This window comes from Pyrus communis, chromosome 3, assembly GCF_041283825.1.
Source record: "Pyrus communis isolate YQ-2024b chromosome 3, ASM4128382v1, whole genome shotgun sequence".
Lineage (NCBI taxonomy): Eukaryota > Viridiplantae > Streptophyta > Magnoliopsida > Rosales > Rosaceae > Pyrus > Pyrus communis.
In genome coordinates, this window is record NC_142567.1 from 12,496,805 (window position 1) to 12,521,954 (window position 25,150).

Sequence of the window (25,150 nt, forward strand, 5' to 3'; positions counted from 1 at the left end):
CAAATGTTAAGCACATTCCTACCCTCTTTTGAACTTCATATTCGTCCATCCACCTTGCTTCATATGCAAGTTATCCATTCCAGCCCAAAATTGCTCTAAAATGCAGCAAAATGCACTTTCTTGCCTCTTTTGCCATTTAAACCTACAAACACACGAAAATAGCTTAAATCACTATAATAAATAGAAACTAACTTACTAAATGCAAAGAAACAAGCTAACAAAGTCGCATAAATATGCTCCTATCACCTGGCTTGGGGTGAGTACTACACCGGTGCAAGCATGCATGATGAGCAGTTAAAATATGTGTGTGTGTGTGTGTGTGTATAAAAGCCCACTCATTGATACGTAGACGAATCATAGCCTCCTAGCCTTGCTTGACCTTGTACTTCCTCGGGATAATTCTCTCCTATATGTGAAACAACTATAGTAATTAATTAATTAAACATACACGAAAAGGCTAGGAAAATCCCGCATAGTTTGATAAAATGGAGGGTTTAAATATACAAAAATATTATACACGACATCACAGACCCGTACAAGTCGACCACGTGCCGCTACAAAGCGGCACGCGCCTTCATGCGCTGCCAGCTTGCGGCCACACATGTGGCCACGCGCAGGCACGCACTGGCAAATCCCAGTGGAATATTCCATCATAATTGTAAGAATATTCTGTTAAGTCTAACGATATTACCTTAACGGTGTCAATAATGGCATGAGAATATTCCATCAACTTTAATGGAATATTCTCCTTATTTTCCAATTTCTCGATCGCCGCCGCTGTCTGGTTCATCGAAATCTAGAAAATTTGGCTGGATTTTTGTAAAAACTTTAAAACTTCATATCTTCCTCATTTCTCAACCATTTTCGACGTACTTTATATGGAAATGAAGCTGGTGAAGAGAAGAACAAGTTCGTACTTTTTGAAAGTCAAAAAGTGGATGCAAATGGACTGAAAATGCCTCGAAGATCTCGGCCCTAATTCCCACGTCCCAAAGCCGCATGTCTACACATTGGTTTAACTTTAAACTTAGGCTAGGGACCTCAGGGAGTTGTGTAGTTGCTTCTAAACCTTCCAAAACCTTGTAACTCGAATGGAAATTCGCTGAAGAACCTACATCCGAGTCGGAGGTCCGAGTTGGAAGCTCAAAACCCTTTTTTTTTAATCGGCTCGTAAGAATGGACTCATGGGGATGAGAGGAGTTTGATGGTGATGATTTGAAGTCCAATCTATCATGTTTGGTGATGGTGTTTGTGTTGCAAAGAGGAGAGAGACACGGCGTGAGAGAGAAGAAGAAGAAGAGAGAAAGAGTTTCTGATTGGACAAGAGATAGAGGGTTTCTGATTGGGTGAGAAAAGTAAGGGAAGAAAATTGATTGGTTGGTGAGGCAAGGGCACCAATAAGGGACCGGTTTTTAAAGAGGGAAAGGGTCCAATTTACACAATTTAAAACTACAAAATATCTAGCTCATCCTATCCAAAACACTGTTCACTAACACTGATTAATTCACACACACGTGTACAATTTTACCCATTGTTAACGTACTTTAATTGTATGATCTATTTTAAAAGTGTTGCGAGTATGAAAAGCAGTGTAAAAATGTTTAGTAAATTTAAATGTAAAAGTGAAATATTTGTATGTAGTGACAAAAATGGACATAGTGGTAGGATGGTGACAGTAATAGCAGTGGCGAGAGTAGTGGCGGTGATGATAGCACAATGGTGAGCGTGTGATGTTGGTGCCAATAATAGAATGTGGTGGTTGGGGTGTAGATGTAACAATGATAATAGGGTAGTTAAGTTGGAGTCAATGAAGGGACATGTCCAAAATTTAGGGAAGCCACAAAGAGACCACATATAATTTTCGATGCATAAGATTTGGACTCTGTTTTTTTTTTTTTTTTTTTTTTTAGAGTGAAATAGGATATCAATCATTGTGAGCCTCATGATTGTAAAGCTTCATACAATATGTAGGTTCACCTACTTTCTTGTCCGTATAATATGATTGATCATGGGATGCATGTTATAATTGAAACCGCTCATTTTCTAAATTACAAATTAAAATAATTTATGCAAAAAATGCTCAAAATTAAAATTATCTTTCGATTATAATAAGGGACAAGGTGGACAATGATGTCCTTAAATCTTTTTTTTTTTTGGGGGTCCGTTAATTGTCTTTCTCGTTTCTTTTCGTGTCCTATTCCGTTCATTGTTTTTGACGAGACTCTTCTTAATGCCAAGTGCCTCTTAAAAAAAATGACAATGGAATTTGTCAATATCTAGCTTTTAGACTAGTGCCATCTTTTCGTCAGTTGCTTAGAAAAGCGTGTCTTCATATTTTCCAAATTTAGAGTAATTAACTATCGTTGAAATAAATCAATTTTCTTTTAATGATACGTGACACTAAGTGATATCAAATTTAACAAATAAAACACCTGCAACATTCAATACTGAGTAGCATTGAAACGAAAACTTAGAAATAAAACCATATTTATGATTGAAAAACGAAATAAAAAATAGACTAGGAATTGGCAATAGCGTGGGGAATTAATGGAACCGTGTAAGAGGAGAGAACAAGCAATAAAAATTAATAAAACAAATTGACCAACTTCCAACTTCCAACATTCAACTACCTATCGAGTTCAGACCTGCAGTGCCGTGATTTCCTCTGGCCACCCTTTACCTGCATTTTGGTATTGACAAGTGCCCCTTCGTTTGACACCAATTTAACAAGGTTAACTGCCACTTAGTACTACACTCTTTTTTTCTTGAAATGGCTTAAAATTTCCGGTAAGATTTTTATCGAGGCTTATTTTGCACACTATTCTCAAACTTTGTATGTTTCCCTTAATCAATGAATATCGTACTTGGTCATTTTGCTAGAATATTAATTGACTCGGGTTCTACTAATTTGGTTATTTCCCATATGTTTGCTCTAAAGCCTCAACATCCCCCCACTCCCCTCGGTTATGAGTTGGAGTTCTCGATGCCTAGGGGTGAAATTTGCTATGTTAGTTGAGAGTATTGAGGATATCCCATTCTTATTGAGGATGTCGTAATGCTAGCTAATCTTGTTCCCTTGGACATCGTTGATTTCGATGTTACCTTGGGCATGGATTAGTTGGATTACAATTGTGCCATGTTGAATTGTAGTGGTAGAAAAGTGTTGAGTCCTTGTATGACGGTGTAAGTTCAAATCTCATCGGTGGCTAATCTAATAAAATCTATCGTTTGATAAAAAAAATATAAATTAAAAAAAAAATTAAAAAACCGAAATTAAAATAAAAAAAAATAAAAAAAAAAAAAAGCGAAAAAATGAAAAGAAAATGAGAAACGCAAAACAGAGAAGAGAACTGTACTCCCATTTTTGGATCAAGTTCCCAAACGCCCCATCCTTTTTCTTTTTAGCTTCTCATATTTCCCTCTTCTTCGAGATAGGGTTTTCCTTTCTTTTTTATTTGAGAAACCCTAACCCTAAAACTGCAATTGCACATCAAAATTGTGTAAAATTCCCAATTCCTCTCCCGTGACCGTATTCGCCCAAATCATTGTCAATTTCCAAGTGTGGTCTTGTGTTCCCATTAGAAGGGATGAAGACCTGAAATTCGCAGACCTCCATGATAGGATTAAATTTACGCGATAAATTAGTACAAATATGTCCTATTGATTTTTCCTATTAACAGTAAGATTTGTTAATTGTAGCATACGAGAATAAGGGTTTTTCTCACAGAATATTGTTTGCCTAACTACTTAAAATATCACAAAAACTGGGCGGCTATTTCTACTGACCAGCCACTGAAAGGTAATTATTAGACTAACTTACGCTTGTCTAAATTCAACGTAATTTTATATGCAAACACTAGACACAAAACAACAACAATTACAACACTCATACAAATTTTCGGAATTTTTGGAGTTGATTTTCTATTTTAATTAAATCCAACAAAACCAGAACAGCAACGAAAAAACATAATTTAGTTCACAAGTTAAGAAAACGAGTTAAGGGAAGTGTTATTGTTGAAACCCATTTGTCCCACATCGGACAGAGGGAGAAGAGAAAACCAATTTAAATAGAATTACCCCATTCTAACTAAGACCGAGGTCTTTTGTGATAAAACCCCGCACCTGAGGATTGTGCCACCAAATAATCATGCAAACATGTTATGTTCCATTCAAATTCCTTTTATTTCCAAATGAAGGTGCTTAGATTGGCTCACTGTTAGAACTCAACTTATTATTACTCTCTATCACATAGTATGTTAAGAGCACTGTTCTAAAAAGCAACCAAGGTGACGCCTAGTCGCTCGATTGCAGTCTACCGCTGCGATTATCCTAAAATCGTTCAAAAAATCAGCAAGCTATTAATCGGTGTCTAGATGGCGGCCTCAGTGGGTTGGGCAGCCTCGGCGGTTTCATTGTCTTACTTATCCTAGAAATTGGTTCACATGTTAATCACAATTAACAAGTACTACTCTAGAACATATGCAGGTCCTCATTTGATAAGGGCATGTACACACATATTCATAGCATTAGAATCATAAGCTCACTAAGTCTGCATCCATAGAAAACACATAAAGAATTCATCACTAACATAAGTAATGAACCAATTTTCATCCATTTAGAAAAGAAATTCGAACAAAATGTCATACCAAACTTGCAATCATAAACGGGCTTCAAAAAAGCCCGTAACTTCTAGAAATTAGTTACACATAATTCGTAAATTAAAACAAAATAAAGACATGAGTTTCAAGAGTTTAGAAGAAATTAAAAGAAGAGAATGCCAAGATTTCCTCCTTCCTGCCCCTTTCTTACCGTCAGCTCCCCTTTTGTTTCCTTTGATTTTGTTCTATTTGTTTGTTCTCCATAACTCACCAAACTTAATGCTCGTTTAGCGATGACAAGAAGGGAGACGAAATGGAAAAACAATTGTAACTCCTTGATAGCCTTTATGCCAATTATCTCACTTAATCCTCATCTTTATTTCCATTTCCTTTGATATTTGAAGCAGTGCGTTAATTAGCAGGTGGGAATGTTGGAAATGTGCCGTAAAACCAATCATATGATGATACTTTATGGACGTTTCACATGTTAAACTAATCTAGTTTAATATAAAGGGCAAAGATTATTGTTTTAAGCCATCTCATATAAATGTTATATGCTTAAAGGATAAGTCCAAGGAATATGTAATTGGGAGAATGTGATCTAAAGAAGTTAGATTCATAAGACCATTCTCTTTTGTATGCATATCCTAAACGTTCCTGATCATAGGATTGCCAATTGAGCAGTGACAGTCTGTTAAGATCAGTATGTGCTATGTCTTCTCCTAGGGAGAGTGACTGGCCTCGAGTCATTGGTGTGACTGACACCAAGACAAGCATGTAGGTGCTCAATAGAGAATGAGTCCACTGAACACAATTAACAAGGAGTTCTCATATTCATGCCACATGAGAACTCATGGTTGAGATAATGCAAAGTAGTCCTTTGACTTGAGACATCATAGTTGTCTTATGGATGGGTTATTGATCTTTGATTATGTCAAAGTCACTCCGTCAGAGGGTGCCCACGGCATAGTTAGGGTTAAGCCACTTGGCCATGGAGGCAAGTGAATGTGCAACAAGGGATCTATAAACTTCAAACTGTTTGAGGGAGAATACTCTATGATATGATTAAGAATCTCTAGCCAGAGTATGAATCAAATTTAGGAAGTCGTTCCAAATCACATTCGAGGTAATCATATAAGAGAATAACATTGGATAGTAGACATGAATAAACTATCAAACCAAAAAATGTGGTCAAGAGTATTGTATTGGTATTGCATTATAACCTAAACTGAATAGGTTCTCCAACTCTTCTGATTAGCTTGGGTAGCCATGACATACTGCTAGGTGTCACTCATGGTTTGTGGAAACCCTAAAGGTGTATAATCACAAAAGGGAGAATTGAAAGTAAGTTTCAATTCACAATCGATTTGAAGAGTTCTAATCGCCCACTGCCTCGCTAAAAGGAAATTAATGGATCGTACACCGAGTAAGGTAGAGATTGAAGAAACAACGGAGATGATTAAGGATAATTAAATGGTTTAATTATTTATGGCTAGGATTAATTAATATGTTAATTAATCAAACAAATATGTTCATTATAGACCTAGGGTTAGTTTTGGGCCGCAATGCCCAATGGGATTTGAATGTCAAGCCCATTAACTCAAGTTGTATGACAACTTGAAACACAAAGGGCCTCAAAGCCCAAAGAACCCAATATGGCCGGCCATAAGAGTGAAGGATAGTAAACGTGGCTTAATTGCAAGTTTGCCACTCCATTGTGAGGTGGTATAAAGACAACTTTATAGCCATTTCATCCTTAGGGTTTCTTTTGGAGAAAAAGATGAGAACACAAGCTCTCATTTTCTCTCTAGGATGTCGGCCACATTGGAGAAATTACTAGCATCTATTTCATCCAAGGTCACTCATCTCTTCATCAATGCTCTCCTTGGTGTGGAGACTTAGAGGTTCTTTATTTTGGGAACTTGGAGAATCCATTCTCCCATCCTCCTCCAAGAAATCCATGGAGCTAAGAAGAAAGGAATGAAGGTCCTCTCTCTTGGGTGATTAGCCTTTACTTATGCAAAAAGGAATCAACAAAGGTATAAGATTTCTCAACTCGCTTTGTTTTGAGGTGAGTCTTGGTTCACTATAACTACTAGGCTTTGAATTTCATGGGTTAAGTTTTGTTTTTTAGTGCATACAAGCATGATTCTGTCTTTTAATTGTTAATAGCATGCATAGATGTTGCTCAAATCAAATTTTTTTCACAAATATTTACTTCAGGGAATACAAAGAGAAAGCGAAGCTTCTCTTTTTCATGGAAAAAAAAAGAGTAAGTCCATTCTACACGTGGTGATTAACTTTCATGCAGAAGAAGAAAAATTAGATGTATCAATTGAACCCAATGGCACACACAAATGCAAGTCAACGACATGCAAGATAATTTCCAATTCAATTGACTAGACATAAAGCTTAATAATTATAATATAATTCCTTAAAATGTTACTCTATCACAAAAAAACATACAAACATGGCATGACCTAAATTAATGGCAAACTTATCACCAGAAAATGTAGTTTTTAGAGATAAAATAAATACTAAAATATGCACTCTTCAAATACTCTCAGACTTACATTTTGCTAGACCTCGAGCAAAAGAAAGAAAACATGAAAAACATTAGCTCCCCCCCCCCCCCCTTCTAGAATTTTATTCAAGAGAACAAATCATCAAGAACCTTAGTTAGCACAAAACAAGTCAATACAGGCTAATCTTCCTTATTCAAATGTTAGCAATAACTTTTTAATCATCCATGAAGTGTAGTGTGTAAAATAGCAATTCTAATGCAATTTCAAGTTTCTTTAAAACACCACATGCAGACAAGTGACCTTCTACGCTCATTAACACATATGTCTAGGTTAACTTGTTTTGCTCAAGGAATCAAATGTGAAAGATCTACCATAAGCTTGCATAAAGATCTCATCTCTACAATCATAACTGTGAAACTTAAATCAAGAGGACTTTTATTAGATGTAACGAGACTTAGGGAGAGGGTTATAGAAATGAAAGGATAGGTAAACACAAGTTCTAAGCTACCTTGCAAGCAATTTTCTTGTTGAGATTTATAAGAACTTAAGCTCTCCAAGCACTTTACTAAAACCTCCAACCACACCTGTGGATGCAAATTTCCACCATCTTCTCCTTTGAAGAAAAAGCTCTTGCAAAATAATAACACCTAAGATTAAGGCCAAAAGCCTCATGCGCCCACGATGAATTTGTTTTGGGGGGGGGGGGGGGGGGAGGGTGGCTTAAGTTAGAATTTTGAAAAAATAATGTCGTTATGAGTTTGTGGGTAGCAAATGGCTTAACATTTTAGTGGGATAAGAGTGGTATTTATAGGAGGGTGGAGAATGGCCGGCCATATAAGGTGGTATTTGGAGAATAATTGCAAGATATTATGTGAAAATTCACATAATATCTTGCAATTAACATCGCAATTATTCCTAAATTAAATAGGAAGTTTTGGGAGTTACCTTTTGAATAAAATAAACAAGGGATTGATGAGAAGTGATGAGAGTGATTTGAATAAATACCATATTAATCACCTTTTGACTCGTGCAAAGTATCGTCTTCCGTTAATTTCTTTGTCTTCTTCACGCCACACCAAGGTAAGAAAAGCTTAATTTTCTTTGTCTTCTTCTTGGGTGGTGTTGCCACGGGGAAGCCTCAGGGTGGTGCGACACGTCGGCTAGTAAAGGCCAGAAGTCAACTTGGCATGAGCCAAGAAGGCAGTGTGGCAGGGGCCACAACTTGGGCTATTCGACTTGGCCAGAGCCAAAGGCTGAGGAAGTGGTGTGGCATGGGCCATGGTTTAGGTTGCCTATGCTGCTTGCCAAGAAAGAGAAAACTACTTGAGTTTGATTTCTCAGCTACCGTAAATGGAGTAATTGAAGATGGTGTTGGCAAGATAACAATTACTGAAGATGAAATGTTGAGTGAGCAAACTTTCAAGTGCGAAGTCACTACTGAAGGTAGGATGGCTGTTAGAAAGGCCAAGGTCATCCAAGCCACTAAATAAGTAGTCTGCTCTATTTAGTTTGTGTTGGATTTCTGCGACCTTCTTATATCAATTTGCTAGAAATTTAATAAACTGATTTCGTTTTACTCCATCTTTGTTTTTTCTTGAAACTTTGCTTACTTGAAGCATCTTGCAAAACTTTTAGCCATAAAACCGTCGGTTGGGCACACTGCTTCAAAAAAGGCTGACGATCTCACAAAGTCATTATGGCCGTGAGTTTTGGCTTCTTGGGGTGTTGAGCTGTTGAGTTCATCGTCGGCTGCTACCTCCTGACAATTTGCTGCTTAGCTAGTATTCGAGTATTTGATATTTTGAGTTTTGTAGCCTGCACCACAACATGATAAAGATATGTGGAATATGAAAATTGTTAACTAATCACATCAAAATGAGTAGTTATGTGGAACTTCATAGGCAGTTTGCCCCTTTCTGTTGAAGAGTAGACCGAGATGAGTGTCAAAGAATTGGTTTATCCTCTTGCACTAGAGAGCTTGGAATTGGTTTACCATCTCACACTGGAGAGCTTACCTAGATAGGTGTCGAAAAATTGGTTTACCCTCTCACACTGGATAACTTACCTAGATGAGTGTTGGGGAATTAGTTTATCATCTCACACCGGAGAGCTTACCCAGATGGGTGTTGGGGAATTAGTTTACCCTCTCACAATGGATAACAATTAGTTTACCTTCTTGCATTGGAGACTAGATCCATATGGGTCTCGGGAAACTGGTTTACCCTCTTACATTGAGGAGCAATTAGCTTACCCTCTCGCACTGGAGAGCTTACCCAAATGGATGTTGGGGAATTAGTTTACCCTCTCGTACTGGAGAGCAATTAGTTTACCTTATCGCATTGGACATCTTACCTAGATAGGTGTTGGAGTATTAGTTTACCCTCTCGTACTAAAGAGCATACCCAGATGGGTGTCAAGGAATTGGTTTACTTTCTCGCATTAGAGAACAATTAGTTTCCCTTCTCACACTAGAGAGCTTACCTATATAGGTGTAGGGGGATTGCTTTACCCTCTCACACTGGAGAGCAAAGAAGTCGTTGTCATAAGCGCAACTGAGGAAACCTGGACTGCTAGACAGCTAAAATAATCTTCAGCTTGTGAGCTCTTGTTTAACGATCTACTTAAGACTTTGAACTCTTTGTGGAACTTGTGTAAGGGTATACATAGGAGCGCAATGAAATGCTCTCATACCTTATTGCGCCATCCTTTGATGTTTTGTTGCATGCTCTCTTGAGGCTTGGTTGGTGATCAGCTGAGAATCTAAATGGATTACAGGCTTTATCGCTACCAATTTTTTTGCTAAAAGAGGCTGTTAGTAAAGCCTCGTAATCTGCTCCGTCGTTGGATGCTTTGATGTTTGAAGTGTTGTGAGCTTAGTCGGCGGAGATAGAAACAATATGGCAACATCCGCATGGTTGTGAACCGTGGTGCAAGGTCGGCGCGACTGGGAGTTGTGTTGTGAGATATGGCTAGGAACCATGGTGATAGATCAAGGGTAGTTGAGAAACAAGGAGCAGGCAGGGATGGCTATGGACGCAGAACTGGGTCTGGCTTGAGCCAGGTTATGCGCAACATGAGGAATTGGACCATTGGGTCAGCGGTGCTTGGCTATTGGTGATGGGTTACTCTAGTAATAAATCGTCTAGAGTGATGAAATAAGACCTGCCCCCTGGTTCTTGAAGGTTGGGCTGGTGTGTCCTTCTGGTACCCATGTGCCCTCGATGCATCATTCGGTTAAGTTGTTGATTTGTCTGAACATAAGTAATCTTTGTATCCACCAATGTATGATGATGGTTCTGTCTGCTCGATCTTTGTTAATGAAAGGTGACCTGTTTATGTTGGTTATGTCTCATCGGACCACCTTATCAGTGACTTCATTGTGTTGGAAGTCGCACGATCGTTCGGTTAGGAGCCTTTCCTCTTCTTCTTGTTGAATTTTCCTTCATTGAGGGTAGCAGAGCTTTCAGTTGCCCCCAATCATGACCTATTGGTCTAGGCTGCTCTTCCATGTGCTCGGCTCTTCTATGTCATGGCTGCGGTGCACATGGTACATTCTTGGAAAATGAGCGGGTTACTCGCAGGCTGCTGGTTGAACTTGAGCCAGATTGAGTGACTATTTCTCTCCATCCGTTGTGCTGCCTACTTTGATGTGAGGTAAAAGATGCTCTTTACAAGCCTAGCCTCGAATGAACACTTTGCTGGAAAGTTGCTCATGTTGGTTATTGGAATATAGCCCTAATAGTGAATATATGCTCGTCCATTGGCCTAACCAAGAGTGCATGCTATCTCAGGGCCTAGTCGAAAGTGTACACTACTAGAATACTTAGTTTATGATTGGTCAAAAGGTTGCTTACCGGGACACTGCTAGAGAGGTTCGTCGTCAACCCTTATCCTACTTCGGGACACCTCGCCTAGGGCACGTTGTAAGAGTCGATTCACCAAGGTCGCCTGTTATGTGAGGGCACTTGTTAACTCTATGACTTGTTGAGACAAGTGTTGTTCGCCATTTGGGATGGAAAAGCTTGGACGGTATGCGTCTCCTTAAGTAGTGCCATTAAAATGGACTTCAGGCATGAGATTTGAGTTGGGATATGTCAAATTTGCAGAAAAATATGATGGAAATACCCCCAGTTCAATTGTTGGTCAAAAGATCTGAAGTCGGGATGGTTGAACCAGTCTTGGACCGATTGGGATCGTTAGGTGGACAGTGAGAGCGGGTTGGGCCGCGGAAGTAGGTCGAGCCACGTCAGGGGCGTGTGGGCACGATGCAGTCTAACCTGCTTGGCCTTAGGGCGATGGTGCATTGGGCTCGCGCTGGCCATGGGCCACGAGTGTTGAGCTGTTCCATTTGCCGCAACTGCAACTGCTTGAGTCGTGTTTGGTGCCTCAGCTGCTATGGTAGGGTCATGGGCCAGCTGGATCTGGGTTGCCTCATGCTGGGTTAGCTGCCTTGTGGCATAAGCCTGAGCTCGTTACTGCAAGATGACATCTATTATTGCTTTGTGGCCTTGCTGTTATGAAGTTGTCCCACTCTCCACTGCCATGGTCGTTGTCGTGGCTGCTGTGGTGATGGTACTCTGTGGTGGCAAAGTTACTCATTTTGCCGCCGCGTTAAGCTTCATGAATCGTCGTGGTGGGGCTACATCTCAATCTTCATCATTTGATTTGGATCTTTGAACATACAAAGTTCCGTTCGTTGTGGTTTCCGAACTTCTAGCCATTGTATTTTTCTCCTACGTCTATTCAAAGATTAAAAAAAATTAGGAATAAGAATGTATGAAAAATTTACGTATAAATGAGAAATGAAAAACTTTGAATGCGAGAGTCTTATTCAAGCGTGTGAATCATACTCTCAATGAAAGCACCAATTTGTGGATGCAAATTGCCGCCATCTTCTCCTTTGACGAAAATGCTCCTGCAAAATAATAACACCTAAGATTAAGACCAAAAGCCTCACGCATCCACAATGAATGTGGGGGGCTTTGGCCGAAGAATCTTCGATGTCAAAGTTATATTTCTAAAAACGATTGTCTTTAGGAGTTTGTAGGTAGCAAATGGATTAGAATTTTAGTGAGATAAGAGGGTTATTTATTTATAGGAAGGTGCCCGACCCTTAGGGTGGAGAGTGGCCAGCCATATATGGTGGTATTTGAAGAATACTAGCAAGATATTATGTGAAATAATATCTTGCAATTAATATGACAATTATTTCTAAATTAAATAGGAAGTTTTGGTAGTTAGCTTTTGAATAAAATCAATAAGTGATTGATGAGGAGTGATGATAGGGATTTGAATAAATATTATACTAATCACCTTTGACTCTTCCTTGATTAACCTGTTATTGTCCGTTGCATATGCGTGAAAATCTCGATGTGCCTCGAGGATAAACTTGTCTTTTTAACCTAAAAGTTCACGTGTCACCTCCATAATTTTTTGAATTATTTTTGACTCCACAACACCCCTAAACTAAAATTTTAAAAACTATCTATTTGCTTTGTGCACAATTTTTTTTTTTTTTTTTCTTTTGACATTTTTTTTCTTCAATTTTGCGTTGAACTAAATACAAACATAAATACCCCTACACTTATTCTTTTGCCAAACTCCTTCATATGTACTTCACAAGCATTTCTCATAAGATAATCTCACATTGCTCACTAGTTAGCTTGAAAATGGGTAAGGAAAAGTTTGTAAGGTATAAGGGCAAGACATATCTGATGATAAGAAATGAAAGACTTAACATATACGGCTCAAATTGGCAATCTAATGATATCATTCTTTAGGAAAAATGGTTATATGGGTTGTGGTTATGAACCTATTGCCTCTATCCTTTTCAAGTCCATGCAATCAAATGACAAACATTTTGAAAGATCTTTACACAAGTTCTAGAGATGTAATTCACATAAGTTCATCACACATTAAGGAATATGAGTGTATGAAAAAAACACACTTTCAATAGGCTCAAAAACTCACATAGGATTTATAAGGTCACTATATTCACATTCAAATCTTTAAGTCATGCTTTAGTTTCACATCAACGAGGCCATGTGCAATTGGTTTTTCAAAGATAATCAAACAGGTACAAAGCTAACAAGAGAATAAAGAATTTCATACAACACATGCTGACTAAATTCATGATCACCATGGTTTGAATTCAATCCAATTATATCATTGGATCGGGAAACTAACAAAAATCTACTTCAAAACAATGAAGAAACAAATTAATATTTTTGGAATTTCAAATTTTCTAAATGTTTTTGTGTTTTTTTTAGAGTACTAAAAACAAAACAAACTAAGAAAAGAAAAAGAAACAACACTAACATAAATCAAACCAGTTTTTAATCGAATGTATGAAAATTTTCAATCTGGTCATTTTTTTTTTTCAATCATTCTTGCTCCATAATTAATAAGCCTTGTGGAATTAGTATGCCATGAAGATCTGAAAGAGGGAGAGAGAGCACACTGAGGTTAACTGACGGCGTAGAAGAGCGGTGGTCAGCGACAGAGGTAGGAGAAATTATTTATTGTGACGGGAACATAGATGGTAGACCATGTGTTTTTATATAAGTGGTAAGAAATTGTATTTTTTAAGTTATTAATTTTTTAGGACATATATTCCACTATTGGTATAGTAACATGTGGTGTACTACCTGTCTTCTAATCACATTGATGTTATCTGGTTTTTAATAGAGTAAACTTGGTGTCAATTTTCAAGTGAACGGACACGTGTGAATACGAAAGTGCGCAGGAAGAGGAAATGTCAGCACATGTGATCCGACCCTTTTCCCACCTCTCTCTAGACTTGGCATTTTGAACCCAACCTGTTAACCCGACCCGACCCGACCCGTTAATATTAGTATTTGGATGAATGCTTAACGAGTCGGGTCGCTATCAGGTGAACCCGTTAACAACCCGTTAAATAACGGGTCACTTTGGGTCAACCCATTAGCACCCGTTAGTTGATGATGTTTTAGTAATTTTAATCAAGTCTTAACAACAAAAAATAAACTCTATGCAAAAAAAAATAATAATAATAATTGTTAACGGGTGAAACGGGTAACTCGTTAGCTTAACGGGTTGGATTCTGATAATCCGTTAGCTTAACGGGCTAAGTTCGGATGACTTGTTAACTTAACGGATCGAGTTGAACCCGATCCAAACCCAATAAACCCAACCCGTTTACTGGTCTCTCTCCTCTCTCTTCCCTTCTCTCTTGGCACAGCGTTCCGGATACGCCATTACACACACGCAACAAGAGAGACGGGAGAGATGTCAATGCCTCTCCATTCAACAAGAAGAAAATCATAGACGAAAAGAACCAGAAAGAAAGATTAAAAAACAGAAAATTTTTGAAAAAAGCGTAATTTCTAATCAGGAAAAAGAATTCAGAGTTTAGGATTTAACGTCGTCCACCTACCCATCCAAACCATCCCATCCCATCCCATCAATCCTTACAATTACAAACGCTTTAAACGACTCCGTCACGTTTCATCACCTTCTCTTCTTTCCATCTAACCACCTATAACAGCAACCAATCTCAAACTGCCTAAATTATCCCCAATTTCTAGGGTTTCTGTGGGTTTTTGTTTTCCTTCTCAGAAACCCTAAGCAATTATTCAGGTCTGTTTCCCTCTCCTTCCTCCCTTTTTTTTATTTTCTATTTTATTTTTCAATGTTTGCTTGTGTTGCCAAGCAAACCGAACAGAGGGTCTCTGTTTTTCTTTTCTTTTCTGTTTTTTATGCTTAATTTTGCTCATTGGACTTTTTAATGTTTTTAGTTAATTTGCTTTACTACATGGATATAACGAAAGACATGGCACAAAATTGAGCACAATAGCGTTTTAGGATTTATATGGCTGACTCCACTTAGTGGATTAAGGCTTTGTTGTTGTTGTTGTATTTATTGCGCCGATGGGCTATTTGGCTGCTTTGGCGTAGTAGGAAAATGTTGCTAACATAGTTTTGGTGGGGTGTAATCGAGCTCGTATACTGATGCTCTTTGCATTGTATTTACTAGTTGTTTTGTTGAGATAATGAGGAGAGGGATGATTACTCTTTTCCTTACCAGCTTTACTGCTTTCTACGCTATGTTTTTATCTTCATGTTCCACAACCGCTGGGAACTGTTACCTGCAGATCAGTTTTCGCAGAGAGTAGATTAGTAGGTAAAACCAAATACACAATGGCCATAAGATTGCTCATGTTATGTTTTAGTTGCATATGTCTTCGCGTGTTGTTCATTGACCAAAGTTCGGAAATTATTTGTAATAGGGTCTCTGATGTGTCTGTGATCGGTGAGTGACAGAAAACGAGAGGACGTAATCACCAGACTGATCTGCACCGATATCCATATATACATGGCTATATATTGAGTTTTTCTACATTAGAATGTTTAAAGAAGTGTCAATGTATGAAAGGGAAATTCGAGGAACTAGAATGGCAATTGAAAGTATAAGTAACAAGCTAATACAATTGCTCTGGTAGAGGAAAGATGACCCATGGATTTTATACAAGATTGAACCGTTCATAGAGTGGACTGTAAAAATCGTCATGATACATGGTACTTTGTTTTGAATGGAAGATGTGTAGCATTATCACTGTAACAGGATATATATAGAGTACTCAAATTGTGGTGTGCTTGTTATCATCTGTGAGAGTGATTTTAGCTACAAATGTTATATAACAGTTCATGCTTCAAGTTTGGTTGGACTCCATTTTTCACGGAACTGTTATTACTATATGTGCTTTCATTCTGATAAATTCAATAAAAAGGGGTCGGAATTGACAAGATTTATGCATTTTCCTCCAGATTGCTAAAGCCTCTATCCTAGTCTCTGTATTTGTTATTTGAAAATTTCGGTAGTTCATTTCTTAGTGCTAAATATCTTAAAACAAACAATTTCCAAGTTAATTGGCTTGCAATTTACTGTTTTCATAGTTCTTTGTTCTTAATTTTCTCGTCTTTTGTTGAGATGTTGACCTGGATTACTAATACTAACTCAAATTAATCGTCATTTAAGTTAATTATGTGAGAGTAATGGTACAATGCTGAAAAGTATAATGCCATGTTGGTTCATTTTCATTTTTCAATGATGCTTCAAATGCCGGACATGATATTCTGGTTCTTTGAAAGTATGGTGGATCGTATGAACTTTAATGTTTACTTTTTCAAGTATTATTTTGATGGTCATTTTCCATTTGTAAGTTAAAAGAAATTATTCATGGTGTGTTATTGGTTCATGCTAGAAAAGTATGTTTTTGTGCTTCCAGCAGATATTTACTTCTGTTTCGTGGCAATTTCAGCTGGGATTTTTCTATCTACTTACACCATGTCGAGCGTGGAGGAGCCACTTGGTTGTGACAAGTTGCCTAGCATGAGTACCATGGACCGGATTCAGAGGTTCTCATCCACTGTTTGCAGGTCTAGTTCAGATGATGCAGCGCTGGGGAACTGTTGGATCGAAGGAAGAAGTTGTAGCACATCGAATAGCTACAAGTAAGTAATTTGTGTTCTGATTTGTTTGTGGAACTCGCAGAATGTATATGTGTATCCATTTGGTGTGCTTTCATGTTTGCAAAACACTCGAATCTGTCATATTCCTTTTATTTTATGTCCATGTGTTCTGGTCGGACCATCAAAGGGACATTATTGGAATTGTCAGCGAGATCTTGCTTTCTCTTCCTTACCTTTCAGTTAAAGATCAAATTGATTTATCAATCTTCTCTTTCCATGTTTAAGTTCAATAAGTCGGTTCCTAATTGTTTCATGCCTTCATAGTAACGTAGTTCAGCTGCTTTGTACTACAAAAATCTTCGAGTGATAATCTCACCTTAAACCTCTATTTATTTTCAGTGAAGATTATGATGAATATACAAGGGAGGCCTTTCCATGGAAAAGACATACAAGAGACCAGGGCTTGTCCCATGGTGACTCATTCAATCAACGGACGTTAAGCCTACGCAGGAATCACAGGGTATTTGGAAATATTTGTGATTCATGGTATTTCTCGGATCAATATAACCCTAAGTGCAATAACACAGATATGGAAAATAAGGTGCTTCGATAACTTTAATTAAATGATGATATATTTTCCATTTGTTTTGACACTTTGTATGAGGATGTCGTCATTTCTTTGATTAACAGATAAAGTTTCCTTTTTCTGTACTGATTTGTGCTTTGGAGGAAACAGTTTTTAAAAGGTATACCAAAGTTTGTGAAGATAGTAGAAGTAGGTCCAAGGGATGGACTACAAAATGAAAAGAATATTGTATCTGCATCTGTAAAGATTGAACTGATTCAGAGACTGGTATCTTCTGGGTTGTCTGTTGTTGAGGCTACAAGTTTTGTGTCTCCCAAATGGGTTCCTCAGGTAATTTACCTTTACTTGTTATTTAATTTTAATTGGTGACTTCAAATTTATCTTAGAAAGTGTGATTTTAATGGGAATAGCTATCTAATAAATATCTTAGAAATTTCTAGGGTTTTCATGGCTTAACCTATAAGTCCCATGAAGCTTAATCAGATGACATTTTCTGAATCAAATTTTGGCAACTAAGCATTAATTTGTGATATGATAATGCGAGGTAAGTATCAAATTTTTATTTGTACAGACCTCCCCTGAGGTTCAGTGAATTACACAAACTTTCCTCTTTTCTTGAGAAAGTAGGCAAATTTACTTTGTCTTAATTCAAAGATATTTAAAATGTTTTGTAATTGTCAATTCACTCCCATCCCATTTTCGTTTCTATATAGTTAGCAGATGCAAAAGATGTAATGGAAGCAGTTCAAAGTCTGGAGGGTGCTAGATTGCCTGTACTGACACCCAATTTACAAGTGAGTGATCTTTAGAAGTACCGGACATTAGTCATGTTACCTATCTAACATATCACATCACTTTTTATAGGGTTTTGAAGCAGCTATTGCAGCAGGTGCTAAGGATATAGCGGTGTTTGCAGCAGCTTCTGAATCATTTTCAAAGTCAAACATTAATTGTAGCATTGAAGAAAGTCTTGTTCGTTATCGTGCTGTTACTCGTGCTGCAAAAGAGCTTTCAATTCCTGTACGAGGGTATGCTCTCTCTCTCTCTCTGGTAAGAAGCAGAGACTTTATTAAATAAACTAAGCATGACAGCTACTTGAGAAAAAGATGGTTTATCAATATTATAGTGGGATTTACACAGATACTTTCTCAGCCTCCTCTCTCTCTCTCTCTCTCTCTCTCTTGTTCCCACTTCTCTCTCCTTGGATGCAAACAGAGGTTAGATCTCTGTGTTTGCATAAAACGAATGTTAAGTAGAGTGTACTACAGTTCCCCCTACTCTATGCTAGCATTCTCCTACATGATGTCTGGGTTAGATCTCTGTATTCTCTCTGATATGGCATGCTTCCTTTACAATTTGGCCTTATTAGTTTAACATATTCTGGAATCTGGCCTAACCCTTGCAGACCACAGATGAAAGTACAAGCTTGTCGTTGAACTAGCTAATTTGTATTTTCAACCTTCTGTCTCTCTTTGGTTTTCAACCCCTCACATCATCTCTTTACTTTGAGACAATAACATAGCATGCAAACTTAAAAAGTATGTGAGGAAATAGTGATGGATTCTATCTTAATCTTGTTTTGCGTAGTTTTTTCTTGTTTCTCTTTATTTATGTAGGGTTTTATGTTTTATCTTTTTTTTCCTTTGAGGGAAGGGATGAAGAATTTAGTGTTTGACTCGGTGGGTTAGATAGAAAGGTATATATATCACTTCAAAGTGTATTTTAGAGCAGATAAGAGTTTGTTGTCTTATGGTAATTTAAAATTTAGAGTTTAAAATTCAATACTTGGTTGTAATGAATAAATTTCCTTTGCTGGAGTTTGGTTTACGAGCTATGTGTTCTTTGTTAGACGAGAGTACAGATCAACATCTTGCTTCTTTATTTGTATGTATCAGTTTTATTATTTTCTTAGTTGGTTTCTTTATGCGTAAACATGGTTTTACCTTGGATAGGTATGTCTCTTGCGTTGTTGGATGTCCAGAGGAGGGAGCAATTTCTCCATCAAAAGTAGCATATGTTGCAAAAGAACTTTGCAACATGGGCTGCTTTGAAATTTCTCTTGGTGACACAATCGGGGTTGGTACACCTGGTAACATTCTGAACTTTGTTCTTTGATTAGTCACTTTATCTTTACAATCATATTATTTTCTTTCCAAAGTTTCGTTCATCCCATTTTGTTTTAAAGATTCTGTATCTGGACTCTTGAACCATTCTTTTAGCTGGTGTTTTGAGTAAAGCATACCATTTGGCACATATTGTACCTCATTGTAGTCATAAATCATTCCACAATAGGATGGAGAGACCCAATACCGAGGCAGATGTTTTAGCCATATTTGGATGGTTCTATTGGACACCCAATATTAGGATGGAAAATGTGTTCATTTCAAAAGAAGGTTATTACCCCTTGTTGACCACACATATGTCGGGTCCTTGGATCCGTCCAAGAATTGAACTCAGGCACTTGTGCTTGATCAATCGAAACCTTATACCATTGTACTAGACAAGGTCCCTAAAGATTGGTGTCGATTCATGGGGTGAACTTTTGTGTTTCCTCTGAAGCTTTACTCCCAGAGGCATGTAGGATTATCATTTTTATTGCTTTTCAAACCATTGTATCCGTCTTTGGTTCGGTATTTTTGGCCTTGTACTTATTTTTTTCTGTCTTCCTGTGGAACAGGGACAGTTGTCCCCATGCTGGAAGCTGTAATGGCTGTTGTTCCTGTTGAAAAGCTTGCTGTTCACTTCCATGACACCTATGGGCAATCTCTCTCAAATATTCTCGTCTCTCTTCAAGTAAGCCATCTTAACATGTCAAAATTGCCTCGTGTACAACCATGATTTTTATTTTTATATTTTTCAGAAAGAAAAAGAAGACTCTTTTAAAAATTAAAATATGAATAATAATTACGACCACACTTAGCGATCTGTCAGCACCAAAGCTGCTTTCATCCAGCTTGATAAACTTCAAACATATATCTATAATAGAAAAATATGTTAGCTACCAATCCACATTAGCTAACAATTAACGATCTGTCCACATCAAGGCTCACGGTGATGCCAAAAAGCAAACTGTATCTTAAAAACTGCTACTTCCCGTAACAGTTTACGGCAATAATTTTGTTACTCAACACCACCCAAATGCCAACAAATTACAACTTCAATAAACTTAAAACTTTTGCTTCCTTTCACCCACCAAATGTGTCTGATGTTTCCATGAACTCAGAATCACCCACAACGAATTAGCTTACCTACAGTTTGCGGCAAAAAGTGTAAAGCAATTAAGTAATGGAGAAAAAGATGATTTGTATCTTCAGCCTCGCTTTGTGCATAATTACATCAGTGCAGAGATCGAAAAACATCAGATCCTTCCCTTGGAATAATATTACTGATATTACCATACCATGTGCAATGATCCAAGCTAAAAACTCGTACCTTGTAGACATTAACGTGCAAACGTCATACTAATTAATGATTCACTTCATGAGTACAAACCTGTGATCATTTTGTTTTCCTCTAATTCATCCGTAAATTTGTTGCAATGTTAATGTATTGCAAACTCATAATCCATTGAACAGATGGGGATTAGCACACTGGATTCCTCGATTGCGGGTTTAGGCGGGTGTCCATATGCCAAAGGAGCTTCAGGCAACGTTGCCACTGAAGATGTTGTGTACATGCTGAATGGACTCGGTGTGAAAACCAATGTGGATTTGGCGAAGCTTTTGACGGCTGGGGATTTCATCAGCAAGCATTTGGGTCGCCCGTCTGGCTCAAAGACCGCGGTTGCCTTGAGTCGAGTCACTGCTGACGGCTCTAAGATATAAGTTGTTTCAGGCCGATAACTTCTACTCAGGCTATACAAGAAATGTTCATGGTCTGCAGAGGCATACGGCAGGAATAAACACTTGACTCTCTTTCGGGCTCTCCGAATATAAATTTGAAACGTTGTATTTGTACAATGAATACCATATACGATGTCCGGTGTATTTGCCTTGTTATCTTTTAAAAATAAAGTTATTGCAGTGATGAAAATATGAGGGATGCACATGGTACTAATTTGTGAATTTGCATGAACGTCGTAAGGTAAGGTTGAAAACTGATGCTATAACATAATGGTTGGGTTGGATTGGATGGTGCTCAATGCAATAATAATGAGTAAAACCTTGTTTGATGTGAAACGAGGATTTCGAAATGAACATGATTCGACTTATTTTATAAATTAATTCATTATTTTCTACTGGTGAAAAAACATTATCGAAATGTCCAAAGTGTATCTTGTTTCTTTATTTGAAATCTTGTAATGTGGATAATTTGTTAGAACCACCAAAATTTCATTATTTGCTTCAAATTGTCAAGATGGTTAGGTTAAATGGTTAATCTTAATCATTTTGGTTTGATAAAAATTTAACAAAAGTAAGAAAATAAATAGGCTATCTGATGTGTTAGTTTCAACCTCTAATCTTAAGTATATAACGAGGGTGAACTATCGATTTAGTCTCTATAACCTCAGTCAAAATTAGATCTCTAAATTATTTTTTTCGGTAAAATAAGTCCCCAAATTCATTAAAACTGTTGATTTCATCCCTAATATTATTTTCAAAGCTATTTTATCCAATTTTTCGTCAACATAAGTCACACGACACATTTTAGGGGGTAAAGCTGTCATTTTATTGCCTATAAGTCCTTAACATTGTATATATGTTGCAAATCTAACGTTTAATTTACCTTCTAGAGTTAACTCAAACACACTATTTCTTCGAAGAGACTAAGTCCTTAAACTATGAAAACTACCAATATATCATCCAAAGTGTGTCACATGCAAATCACATGACTTAAATTGACGAAAAACTGAATAGACCAACTTCGAATCTAATATTAGGGATTTAATTAGCAGATTTTTATTAGTTTAAGAACTAATTTTTTCCGGAAAAATAGTTTAGGGACCTAATTTTCATTCGGGTAACAATTTAGGGACTAAATCGACAGTTCACCCATATAGTTATTGTCTTTAATTTCACATGACTATTAGAAACCGATATTGTATTTCCCATTCTAATTTCCAAAGGGTTTAGGGAACATTCAACCTTTTTTTTTTTTTCCCTTTTTAATTTGCGCGGTTTTATGCTCGTCGTTTGGCAAAAATTAAGAAGGCTTAATTGGATTATTAATCCTTGTGATGATATGGTAGTTAGAAAATAGTTCATGTAGTAAAAAAGCTAGGATTTAAGCCTATGTGGTGAAGTATGTTGGGATTTATGCCCAAAATTAAAAATTATGTCCACTTTCTGTTAATTATTAGCACGTGAGCCACATTTATTAGACTAAAACAAAACTCTCGGTACACATATTAGGCTAAAACAGAACTTTCCGTTAATTGTTGGCACGTAAGGTTGGCTCACGTGCTAATAATTAACATAAAGTTTACAAAAATTTTAATTTTGTGTATAAATCCTAATAGACTTGGCCATAGGAGCTTAAATCCCAATTTTTCTACCACAGAGGCTATCTTACAACTACCCTATTACCACATGAATTATAAATCTAATTAAGGTTGCGTGTTCGATTCACGTCGGGTTCAATTCCTGTTACCCTTGTAATTTCATTTTTCATTTATTTTCTGTTTGTTTTCCTTCAATGACATTCAAGGGTCAAGATTGAACGCCATGCATAATCAAGAGGCAGATAATATTAGTCCTCTTCAATCAAACAATCAGACATCTCAGTTGAACATCCCTCCTCAAGACTCAAGACAGTAGATTGTAAAGAGGAAAGAATGTGAAGGACTATACTAATGTCATAGTTTTCTTGCTTTCCTTTTTGTGCACTGTAAGAAGACATTTACACAACTAGTTTTAGTGGTTTGACAAAGAGCTCGATGTACGCAATTCGACTGGCATGCTTCAAGAGTCAAGTAATTTTTGTACAGTTATAAAACAGTTTGTTACAAGTGTATCAAGTTAGTTGTGTGTGCTAGTGGCTTCATTGTAATTAGTTGTTTTACCTAGGAAAAAATTGTCATCAGAAATGTCTTTATATATACACCAAAGTGTACCTTGAAATTATACATTGAATGAAAGAGAGTCTCTTTTACAATTGAGATTTTCTTACAAGCTAAGTTTCCTTTATGTATCACTGGCCAACTACCTTACGGCTTCTTGAAATCTCAATCCTCTTCCGTTTCCATTTTTCTTCAAATTCTTGCTCAAATTTTTCTCTAAATTCTTAATTTCTCAATTGTTGTGTGTTCCTGAATCTTGATTTTCTCAATCTATGGAGTCTCTGTCTGATTCATCTTCTTCACTCCCAAATCCTTCTATTTCAAACACTAACTTGATGAACACATACACCTCTCTCATCATTCAAAATATTGGAAGCACGGTTCCAATCAAGCTCAAGTGGTCCAATTACCTTCCATGGCATGTGCTCTTTGCTTCAATTTTCAATCGCTACAAACTCATCGAAATCATTGACAGATCTAAGCCATGTCTGTCACCTGTGCTTCCTAATCGATCTCTTAGTCTCGACTTTGAATTGTGGATGTAAAAGATCAAAATCTTTGGATCAGGTTAAACTCCACTCTCTTTGGAGAAATCATTCCCTTTACGGTTAGAGTTTCTTTGTGTCTAAATCTATGGCTAAAGTTTCACTCACAGTTTGGAGGGGTCACTGATGCTCACATTCATCAGCTTCGGTCTCGTCTTCATTCTCTTCAGAAATGATCTTTCACAATCTATGAATATTTGCAGCAAATCAAGGAGATATATGATTCCTTGAACTGCCATTGAAGATTCGGTGTCTTGTTGTGACCTAATTGCTACAACACAGCATGGCTTGCCTGAGGACTTCGAGTCTTTCATTGACTTAATCAACCTTCATCTCTCATCTACAACTTTAGATAAACTCCACAATCTCTTACTCACCAAAGAACTCTCCATTGCTCATCGCAAGAAAGTAATTTCCTCTGCTGCCACTGAACCTTTCAAGCCTTTAATGTACAAGCTTAGCCATCATTATTTCCTTCACCACATCTATATCAGGCTTATGCACAACCTCTGCAACAATTTTTTCACTATAACTCCAATCGTGGCCTTGATAACAATCAATTTCACAATAATCAGAGCAATCAGAACTTTCATGATAACAATCATGGAAATCAGTCCAACTTTGGGTTCAATAATTGCAGAAATCAAGGTTTCGCTCATAAGACTCTTCTAGATCTAACATTCCTTGCCAAATCTCTTGAGCCACTAGTCATAGGACTATTAACTGTTATGACTGCATGAATTCAAACATTTTTTAGAAAGGTTCCTCCTACTAAACTTGCTGCCATGTACACTCACTATGCATCTAAGACAACTCCATCCTGGATTCTTGATTTTGGAGCAACCTCCCACATCACCAATGACATCTCCAATATTCCATCTCCTACTGGCGAAGACAAAGTTTACATTGGCAATGGTAAAGGTCTGTCCATCCATCATACTAGTTCTTCTTCTTTAAACGCTACTCATACTTCATTTAAGTCGAACAATGTTTTACATGTTTCTTAAATGAAACACAATTTATTACCTGCTTATCAATTTCTCAAAGACAACTACTGTTCTTTGACTTTATATTCCAATGGATCCATTGTTAAGGATGTTCCATGACAAGGATGCTTTTGCAAAGACTAGTTAGGGATGTTTTTGTGGGGACTAGTTAGTGTTAAAGCTCTCATCAAGGTCTGGCATAGCCGATTGGGGCATCCATCATCCTTTATCATTAAAAATGATTGCCTCCACTAATAAAATTGCAATGCAAGGCAAGCACTATGTTCATTTCTTATGCTCAAACTGTGCAATTGCTAAGAATCACAAGCTCCCATTTCTTATTTCTAGTTCTTCTTCTACTAGTAGGTTAGACTTGTTACATAGTGATGTATTGGGGGGCCAGCTCATGTTGTTTCTGTTTGTGGCTACAAGTATTATATGTTGATTGTGGATGATTTTAGT

General features: G+C 37.3%; 1 protein-coding gene across 3 annotated transcripts; it reads left to right on the forward strand.

Moving 5' to 3' along the window:
- Positions 1-14,283: 14,283 nt before the first annotated feature.
- LOC148697959 (hydroxymethylglutaryl-CoA lyase, mitochondrial-like) lies at positions 14,284-21,191 on the forward strand. 3 transcript variants are annotated; one of them, XM_088691050.1, is made up of 9 exons: positions 14,284-14,740; positions 16,423-16,615; positions 16,973-17,174; positions 17,310-17,489; positions 17,873-17,953; positions 18,024-18,187; positions 19,112-19,248; positions 19,837-19,952; positions 20,735-21,191. In XM_088691050.1, exons 2-9 carry the CDS (start codon positions 16,449-16,451, stop codon positions 20,981-20,983), a joined length of 1,296 nt encoding a protein of 431 aa, XP_088547176.1. In that variant the 5' UTR covers positions 14,284-14,740; positions 16,423-16,448; the 3' UTR covers positions 20,984-21,191. The 3 variants fall into 3 exon arrangements, with proteins under 3 accessions (XP_088547176.1, XP_088547175.1, XP_088547177.1); XM_088691049.1 differs by lacking the exon at positions 14,284-14,740 and adding an exon at positions 15,536-15,679; XM_088691051.1 differs by lacking the exons at positions 14,284-14,740; positions 19,112-19,248; positions 19,837-19,952; positions 20,735-21,191 and adding exons at positions 15,549-15,679; positions 18,300-18,662 and having other exon boundaries at positions 18,024-18,209.
- Positions 21,192-25,150: the final 3,959 nt, after the last annotated feature.